Genomic DNA, 10,494 nt, shown 5'->3' with positions numbered 1-10,494 from the left:
CCCTGCCATATTACTGGCTCCATCATAGCCTTGGTCATACAAGTAGTCACACTCAATACCACAGCTATTTAAACCTTTAAAACAAAAATTAAAGTATATTATCTGTAAATTATTATCCACCTACCATTTATATAATTCAATTTATATTCACCATTCAATATAGACAAAGCTAAATTTGATCCAGTCAAACTATTGATTTCAAAAAATTAAAGAAAATCTTCGTGCAAAATATCATTATCATCCACATAATGTGCACTTAAAGATAGTTGTTCATTAGTGGCTACATCTGTAGTTTCGTCGGCCAATATAGAGAAACATTTAGATGAATTTACTCTATCGACTATCTTTTTAAGTATAATTTTATTACAAGCCTCAATTATTTGATTTTGGATTATAGGACTGGTATATTTATTTCTTTTACCGCCATCTTCTAACATGTTTCTTAAATGTTCATCTCCTTTCGCTCTATACTTTAAAATAGCACGAAATTTACCCTCCCTAGAGTTCATATCTGTTGAGTAAATATAAATCATGTAAATAGTATTTTGAAAATTAGTTAATATATTTTAAATTACCATTTTACCAATTACCATCACTATTTTCCCAAAGTCTCGATGGCCTCGTAGAGGAATTTCTTCCTTTCCACACAACAAAACGCATTCAATAATAGGAACTAATCTTTTCCTATTTTGTTGTACTTGAGCCAATCTAAAAAATAATATAAACTTATGTTTATTCCAATTTATATATTTTTTTTTAGTTAACTCGCCGATTTGTATCTATGCGTTCAATTATTGATGGCTGTGTGTGATCTATAATATTTAAAAAATGCTGGGACTTTAAAACAGATGATGCATGGTAGGAAGTATTTGCATGATCTTGAAATGCCTGTATAATATTATAAATTAGATGTATATGTAAATAATTTAATAATATAATCACTAAGAAATGTGAGTGCACTATGCAATACTGTAAGCTATACTAGCATATTAAATGCAATCACAATTGAATAAAATATTAAAAGTTATTATTACTTTGAGGGCATTTTTATAATTGCAAAATGGTGTTAGTACAAGTTGCCCCAATAATTGGTTTCCAACTCCTCCATGCTTGGAAAACACTACACAGTGCCGACAGTAAGCCCCTTCATCTTCTTTTGAATAAGCCAACCATGAATATTTTTCTAATCATGAATATTGGAATTTTAATTTTTTTTTCATACATTTATTTTGTATAGGAAAATCAAAATTTTTTGCCGGAATCCAGACATTTTTAAAACCTAAAAATGATTAACATAATATTATATTTGCCTACCCACAATATTAATTTAATAAGTAAGTCAAATGAAATCTATTTAAAGCATAAACAACTTGTAGTTTAATAATAGGTTAGGTTAGGTTATATTATTCTAAAAGAAAGTCAGAATGAAATATGATTTATTCTTACCAGAATTTTCTCTTCGTCACTTAGGGAACGATTGACAAATAAACAAATGTCATTAGGCATAGTAATTAAGTTATCAACATTTATAATCTATACTTATATATGTTTCAATTAATGTAATTTGTGTGTGTTCATTTTTCATTATAACAGCACAGCAAAAATGTTGATCAGGCCAAGCACATTACATAAGCCAATATTATTTTCCATCATTAATACAAACCACATGCGAATAAAGTAAAAAATATAGAAATAATAAGCATCTGGCATAAATTATTGGTAAAGCAAACATAATAAATTTCAAATATTCAATAAAACTTAAGCTGAGAAACATATCTGATTTCAGATTTCATAATATATTGTTGGGCTTATATTATTGTTGTAAATTATATTAACATACCTCAGTGTTCAATTTTTTATTTAAATGTTGCACATTATCTTCAGCATTGTGTAATCTTTTCAGATTTACATTCTCGTCACTCTCAACAGTCTCACTACTACCAGGCGTACACGATGACACAGTCGCGTTATTAGACACAGTGTTCGTGAAAAATGTTGTTATTTTAGACATTTTAACGTAACACAAAATTAACATACAAAACGCAAAATAGAGTAAAAAGGGTCGTTTACTGTTCACTACCAAAACCAATAACAAAAGTAATCATTAATTACGATCATTTTGACTCATATATTATCATATTCTGTAAATAGATCTACCATCAATATCCGCGGCAGGTTATTCTACAAAACAGAAGAGGTCAATTTTAACTATTCTGTAGTTGTTCCCCCAAGTGGCCTGGTAAACTGATAACAGCCGAAGATAATTTACTCTTATCGATTTTCAACTGGCAAGTCTTAGACGACGTGTCAACCTTGCATAACAATTTATGATAACATTTTTTTTCCCGATTACGTAAAAAAATAACATTTTTGTTACAACTTATAATTGCACAGAATATAAAAATATATTAAATATATTAAACTTTAGATACGTATTTATGGAGCCAATGGGGGGGTCCGGACCCCATGGACCCCCTCGTAAATACGCCACTGATTGTAGTATAATTTAACATTTATTAAAGATCGGATAAAGATGAAATGCCGTAAAATCAAACTCCAATGAAAACTTGAAATAAGCATTCAATCAGCATTAAGAATTTTTTCTTAATTGAATGCTATTTAAATACTCAATAAACATAAGTCAAATTGTATTTGAACATTAATTTAATGATAGTTAAAAGTTTATCCCAAATAATTCGACCTGTATAGAATGTTATCTTAATTTAAATAATCAAACTTTAAAAGTAGAGCGCGGATTTACGTGCATTAAAAACCAACCAAATATGCGCTAAAAAATCCTAATTATGCATAAATATATGCACTAAAATGTTAATATGCATAATAAAATTTAGCAAAAAAAATGTATTTTTTAAATATGATTATATTATAAATATTTAAATATAACAATCTGCAGAAAATGATCTTTATTCAGTGTTGTAGTATAAGTGAATAAACTCTGAAAATTGCCTCGTTTATTCTGTAGTAAATTTACTGATGTTAAATGTTTTTCAGTTTTAATATGTTGAGTACCTACCGTTTATTAAATACCGTTTATCATGGAAAACTTTGACTTCTCATAATTTGCACAGTATGATTTGACCATCGGTTGAAAAAATATTCTTCCCGAATTCACGCACATAACAATATATTTTATTAGGTACTATTATAAGTTGTAAAATTTCATAGCCTGGTGAAAAATAACGAATACGAATATATTTATAGAAACTGTTAAATATATAGTAGACAGCAGCGAGCAGCCTCTATAGATCACCTGCTAGTTTCTATCTACTATAGCCCACCCTAAAAATAATTTCTATATACGCCACTGTCGAAGTCTGTTGTATATATATTTAATTATATTTTGTTTTGTATTAAAAAGGTTAATGTAAATTATAAATAAACAAATATCTATTTAAGCAATTGTTCGCTTATTTACGTTTTTAATAAAAAAAAAATACAATGTATTTATGATGCATACCTGTATGGTGCCAGTTTCGATAGTTGGTCGACAGTCATTTCTGTCCTTCAAGAACTCGAAGCTTTTGAAAGCGAACCATTTGGAGCAGTAAACATCATCAGCACCATCCCCAGAACGCTGTTGCTTAACTTTTTTCACTTCACGCCAAAAGTGACAAATTAAATTTTTTAATTTTCGGTCAACTTCTTCTTTTGACGTATCCATATGTTTGCTAATTTCTAGCAAACTATCTTGCCTTATGTATCGATTTCTGTAGTCCTTGTGTTTGGTGTTCCAAAGATTTGTCGATTCTTTGTATAAATCGATCAACAGTAGGCACTTTTCATTTGACCATTCAACACTACTTGTCGGTTGATCAGTCATTTTTAATGTAAATTATCACAACACTTTGAATTTCAATAGCAATATTAATAACTATAGTGTACTCAGTTCTATAGGTACACATCAACACTTGTAGAATATAGTGGAGTGACTGAGGTATTTTGTCTATAATTTGTGTGTAGGTAACTACTCTACTATTATTGCTTAATATTAAAAATAAATATCCATGTTCATGGGTTTATAATATATGGGGTTCTTAATTTAGACAGTGGCTTATTAAAACTGAACAAGAATTTTTGGGTTTTACATTTTAATTAAATATTAATATTTGTCCATGTACCTAAAAGTATTTTTAATTAAATTAATTACTTTTAATATAACGTTATTCTTAAAATAATTTTAGTAACATAAAAATAACGAAAATACCTACGATTTAGTCGCTTGTAGCCTATAGGCACAAAATATGTGAGTTTGACACGAAAACAGTAATATTATTTTAGTCCGTCGACCGGACGTTTTTACGGCGTCGGTAAAGTTGATCATAGTGGTTATGTTATTAACATATTCATATATTATATTATGAAAATGAATGTTTGTCTGTCTGTCTGTGTGTGTGTCCTTTATGCGTTCCTAAACGACTGGACCGATGTTGATGAAATTTGGTACAGAAATAGATTAGATGGGCAGAAGATAGGCTAATTTATAAAAGGAAGGAGAGGACCAACCCCGGGAGGTGCTCAAACAGAGATTTTTAAATTTCTTATGGAAATTGTTGTTTATAAATGGTCGCTATGGATTTTAAAGTTGCTATTTTAATAATAATATATTATTCATAATTACTATAGAGTTGTGTCATTTTTAATGGGCAACGAAGTGCACAAAATCAGCTAGTAATCTATATTTTTGTACCTCAAAAAACATGAAATTAAAGATTTTTGAAAAATCATTATTGATCTTTGTATTTTTGAAAACAGAAAATCTTCAGTATTGACATTTTGATAAAATAAAAATTGTATCCACTGGAGATTACAGTAAAAATCAGTTTTACCTCAGTGAAAAAAGTTTGTTCTGCTAATAATTACTTAAAAAATAATTTAAATACTTAAAAAATAAGTACTGATGCCGCGCGGCTTTGCCGAAAATACGTCCACACACACGCGGCATAGGCGAGCGGCACAAGCCGCGCGGCTTTCCTTTGATGTAGACCGCCTACTAGGCCGATCGGAAATTATGCCGCGCGGCATCAAAAAAGGCCGCAGAAAATGTATTTATGTATTCACACTCATGCCGCGCGGCAAAAGCTGCTCCGTCTGGACGCGCCTTAATATAATTTGTCCACCCTGTCCCCCCTTTATTTTATAACATTTTCCCGGTAACCCTGTGAGGGCACACCATGAACAACATGGAGTGCCGCCTCCAGTGGGCCGAGCAAAATATGTCAAAATGGTTTTAATTGCCATGTGCCAACCCGTATTATATTATACCTTAATGCCGAAATTTTCATTATACCTAATGTCAAAACCTATTATTATTAAACATAACCATGTAAAATAAATCCACATGATTACCAAAAACTCCCATCTTATTCTTTAACTTAATTATGTCCCCCCAAATAAATCCTCAGCATTCAGCTTGCCGTTACGTATAACAAAGCCTATGAGCTCCACCGACTTGGCCCTCGGGTCATCACGCGGTGCGGCTCATAGGTCACGACCAAAGTGTTCCCCTTTGGTCGTGGGTGGTTTTTGGTAGTCTCAAAAACTACCAGATTCTCACATATGGCGACCGTGACAGGACCTATGTCCCAAAATCCCCTTGTAACTAATATTTATTTTTTTTTCTCTTCTTTTTCTCTCTCTCTTATAAACTTAAATTAACCACGCTCAAAATATTAAAATCTCCTTCTCAACGGCAAAAAAACAACGTTAGGTCTCAAACATCATTTTTCTGGCAAGCACATGGCACTTCAATATTAATTATCTACTTTCATCCTCCCAACTTGTATTCTCTCATCATTAATAACTCTTAAAATTAAATCTCCCAAACTTCCTACTATTATAACTCCCCAAATCTCTCATATTTTTATTAAATTTTTATGTTAAATTTATTATGTCAATATGACTGAGAAAAAAAATTTATACTCTTGCAAAAGGCTTCTCATTATTATTATTATACTTAAATTAACAGTCATATTATTCTCATTAAAATTTTACCTTTGGTAGAAAAAAAAATATATTGTATAAACTATTACTATAAGCAGAATGATGCACACCTACCAAGGTAAACTTTCTATTATTATTCATTTTTTTTTTGTCCCCCCCAAAATACAGTTGTTATCCAGTAATTATTTCCAGAAATTGTTCCTGCTCGGTGTGTGTGCTGGCTGTGAATGCGGTGGAGGTGTTTTGACGGTGACGGATTTGGCCTGACAGCCGCGGCGACCAGGCACCGGACACTGCAAACGACCCGTCTTTTCCCCATGGTATGATTATTATTTTCCCCTATTGTCCCCCCCCTTAATTATGTTCCCTAGACCCGTCTTTTCCTCCCTCACATAATACCGTTAGGATCATTTCTAGTAGTTGCGCTGCGGTAACATATACTATGTCCCCAGACCACATGGTCAAAATGTATTATCACTTTTTTTGTCTAAGACCTCATGGTCCAACTATTATATATTAAAATCTGCGGATTACAAACATTATTATGCCCATTGGCTTGTAAAATTATTATTATATAAAATGTCACATTAATTAAATATTATACCTTAGTAGACAGCAAAATTATTATTATTACTTAAATCACATTTTTATTAAACACAAATATTAACAATTAAGAAAAAATCTCATTATTCAAGCTATTAGCCTCTAAAATATAAAAAATTCTTATTCTCTCTTGCAAGCTGTGTCCCCACAATTATTTTATTTAAAATGTTAATTCTCTCCCTCTATTATTAGTTAAAATTATTATGTATTCCCCTTATTCTAAAATATAATTCCCTCAATAAAAATTATTATAAAACGACGTCTGACGTGCTGTGCTAGGTAGGCAAATGACTAGGTCGCTTTGTCCCACTCAGGGCCCCATTCTATTACATTATAAATTACAAATTAAACTTATTCCTTGTGATATTGTTTTGAAACTATCATATTAACTTAACCTTATTATTACCTGTCTTAGGACCTTTAGTTTTCTTATATTAAAATAATATTCCCTGTATTACTATTTTGTTATAGTTAACATATTATTTGTTAAATTACAATTATTTCCCCCTATAGTATCTACCTTGTAGGATAACAATTTATATTATTTTATTGGTACGTTATTATTACACTAATAATCTTGTGTGCTCAATGCATATAATTTAAATCTTCTATTTAATCTATAATATATTTTCTATTGACTGTGTGTCAGTTATTACATTTAAATTAATTGTCACATTAGTACTATTATTATATTGTTCTTGCTTTATTTATGAATTGGTGCTTCGCATAGAAAGACAATTTACTGTATGGTATTATTATAATACTTGGACCAGTGTATTTGTTCTATTGCTTAGAAACCGTTTTATTTATTATAACTTCAATATAACTATCACTATTTCCCCTTATATGTCCCTTAGATATTATTATATTACTGAAGTTGATATTATTTAAAATTTTTCATTCTATTGAGTCAGTTTTAGTTTGGCTTGTTAATTAATTTATATTATAAATATTTTCATTATCATTATATTACTTTATTATTACAATCTCTTAAATGATTTTCGTTTATTACTAACAATCTTAAATTCTTATTATAAAATATTTTAAAACTATTTCACTATTTAATTATTTCCACTATTATAAATTTCTTTTTGTGCTCTCCCCGTTACTGATCCATGCATATTGCATAGTGCTGGTCAACGCCAGACTAAACAGCCTGATAGGTTCAACCTTTCAAGCTATTATCCCTCCCCTATACTTCCTGCCACTGATTTTGATCTCACCATGTCAGGTCTTGAAGATGCTAATCAATCCCTTGTAGGAAACCCCCCCCCCCCCTCTCCCTAGAGTCGTTAGCCCAGCTAGTCTCCAACATGTCTGACGCTTTAAACGCCCAGCTCGAAAACATCTCCCGGAAGTTCGGTGAACTAGACGCGTGCATGGATGAACTGTGTACTCGAATCGATGACAATGACTCTGAAGTCAAAGTTAAGTTCTCACAATTTCAATCCTCAGTCAACAAAGATCTCATTGCCATTAGCGACACTGTCCGAGCTCTAGGCGATAAGATCAGCCTTGTGGAAGTTCAGAGTGCCAGGCTAGCTGCTCTCCAAAATTCAGTCCCTCTAGTTTCCCCCCAAATCGCCCCCACCTGTTCTCAATCGATGCCCCAAGTTTCATTTAATAGTATCTTAACTTCTACTACAGTCGCTAATCCTATTCCAACACAATCCACTGTCCCATCAAATATTTCTAGTTTTTCCGCACCTAATTATAATACTTCATTCCCTAAATAGTAACAACAGATTTTTTTTTATTAAAGTAATATGTTATTTAAGTAACACTATTCCTTAATGCGGTCAGCAGGGAATATTATCTAATAAAATGTTGAAAGTACGCGACAATAATTTCTAGTTAAATCGGCTATAATCCTGTTGATATTGTTCAAAATTATTTGAAAATACAGCGAGCATTTTTACGTTAAATTTCCAATTAGATAATTGTATTTTCAAACTTCATTATTTAACTACAAATTTGCTATGCTTTCCCTAGAATTTTTTTTCGTGATTCGTTTTGTTTTTTGTAATATTAGTATAACGTCCGGCAATTTAGCGTGTGTCTTGCCTATATGTGTATTTTAAGGCGCTCTTTTTTTTTTATACTTAGCGTACTTATGTAGTTGGATAATGTTGTTGTATGAAATTATTATAAAATAACATAGTATCAATCAAGCAATCAGTTGATGCTCTCAAGTAGTCCTCTGGGCTATCGGTAAATAATTTATTTTTTTTGATGTTGTTATTTTAAATTTTTTACATACGAGTAAATTGTCGTTTTGTTTTTTTATACATATATAGTTCTCACTTCTTCAAAAATGTATGTCATTATCGGACTCAGACTTCACGAGAAGGGTTAATACTAATTATTATATGCAGGATATAGCGATTGTCGGGTCTTGTCGGTATTTACTCGTAGTATTATTCTCGTACTACGAAGACATCATATTAGTATAACAGTATAATATTAATATTTGTAAATTTTATGTGGTATGCATTGAGCCCACTATAAGATTGAATTTATTTTTATCATTTTATTATTTTGTCGATGGAATTATTATAAAGGTTGGTACTTGGTAATAATAACGAATAATAGCTAAATAAATACTTTTTCAGTGTATATTTTTCTGCGTGCACAAAAAACGTGTATAGGTACTTAATAAATAATAAAAAAAGTGTTTGTAGGGTACGGGTTCCAACACAACGAACCGGCTAGCCATAATCTGACGGGCCATTTAACATCGGTAAAGGATTACTTTCGCATTTTAACTTGGTTTCTTACGATATTTCAATTTTTAAATGAGTTACCCAGCTGCATTTATAAATTGTAATATTGTACCTACTCGTAATTCGCTTAAAAATTTTTAGTTTTCTGATAATGTTCAGAAGTTCTTATCTTTAAGTTTGACAGTATTTCACTTTAATATTAAAGTTGAAAAAAATTGTTTGATTTGTTTCGTAAAACATTCGTTTTAAAAAAATGCACCAATCCTAACTCCTGTCTATATTATTGTCATTGGACACTCAAACTGAAAACATTGTCCAGGCAATTGTCGTAAACATAATATTGTATTTTGAACAGTTAAATACGAAATTAAAACAGATAGGTTTAGATTTAAAGCTTAGACACAACATGATAACAATTTTAGAAATCTAACTATAACTACTACCTATAAAATACTACTTAATAGAAATAAAATAGTAATTATTCAACTTTTAATATTTTTTAGAATCATCAAATTAACAAATTTTTGAGTACACACCAAACAAATGTATACTTTTCAGTGTTTTCTATTATTATAATACCTCAAAAAAATATAAAATATACAATATTATGGTATAATAGTACGTATGTATTGACATAGAAAAATATTTTAAGGGACAACCCGTAGTTGGTATGCTCAATGATTTTTAGAAAAAAGATTTTGCCTTATTGCCGTGATATCCCAATATGGTGATAAAATAGATCTATTTTATTCTACTATATCTTATAAAGAAAGGTTCAAAGATAATTTACTACAACTATACATCATAAAACCGGTAATTCACAACAATTCTAATTTGGTAGACCAAGACTTAAATAATCGATTTCTTTTCTTTTCGTTTAGTAGAACAGTGTCAAGTTTAATTTGTATAGTCAGTTTCATTTTTATACTCTTCTCAATTGCTTAGAACATCTTGTATACAATATCTGATCTGGGATTGTTTTTTTATTATTATGAAAATACTGATTTGTGGATGTTTGCACCTAATTTTCAAGGCTGTACCTTAGGAACTTTAATAATATGATCAACGTGCAAACAATATTAATTAATATCCTACGTATATCTAATATTGTATTCATAAAATCAATATTTTGTCGTATAGGTATTAAATTTACATTTAATATTTAACAACGGAATTTCGAAATGTCATGTTATTATAGTTTTTACTC

The 10,494-nt window shown here is 30.4% G+C and overlaps 1 protein-coding gene and 1 long non-coding RNA gene across 2 annotated transcripts; both read right to left on the bottom strand.

Moving 5' to 3' along the window:
* Positions 1–775: 775 nt before the first annotated feature.
* On the bottom strand, positions 776–1,522 carry LOC132942344 (uncharacterized). The gene is made up of 3 exons (XR_009664281.1): positions 1,447–1,522; positions 1,035–1,279; positions 776–888 (listed from the first exon to the last, which is right to left on the bottom strand). It is a non-coding gene; the product is annotated as an uncharacterized LOC132942344 (long non-coding RNA).
* A 1,641-nt stretch (positions 1,523–3,163) lies between these two features.
* LOC132943552 (uncharacterized) lies at positions 3,164–3,841 on the bottom strand. The gene is made up of 2 exons (XM_061012591.1): positions 3,479–3,841; positions 3,164–3,187 (listed from the first exon to the last, which is right to left on the bottom strand). The coding sequence occupies exons 1-2, from the start codon at positions 3,839–3,841 to the stop codon at positions 3,164–3,166; spliced, it is 387 nt and encodes a 128-aa protein (XP_060868574.1).
* Between the last annotated feature and the right edge of the window lie 6,653 nt (positions 3,842–10,494).

Source organism: Metopolophium dirhodum, chromosome 4, assembly GCF_019925205.1.
Source record: "Metopolophium dirhodum isolate CAU chromosome 4, ASM1992520v1, whole genome shotgun sequence".
Taxonomy (NCBI): domain Eukaryota; kingdom Metazoa; phylum Arthropoda; class Insecta; order Hemiptera; family Aphididae; genus Metopolophium; species Metopolophium dirhodum.
Note: the sequence above shows the minus strand (reverse complement) of the source record. Positions and strands in the feature narration are given on the sequence as shown.

Excerpts from the sequence above, each read along its gene's own strand:
- LOC132943552 (XM_061012591.1), bottom strand. The coding sequence starts at position 3,841 with ATGACTGATCAACCGACAAGTAGTGTTGAATGGTCAAATGAAAAGTGC. Across the intron at positions 3,188-3,478 it reads TCGAAACTGGCACCATACAG|GCTATGAAATTTTACAACTT; the intron begins GTATGCATCATA and ends ATTTTTCACCAG.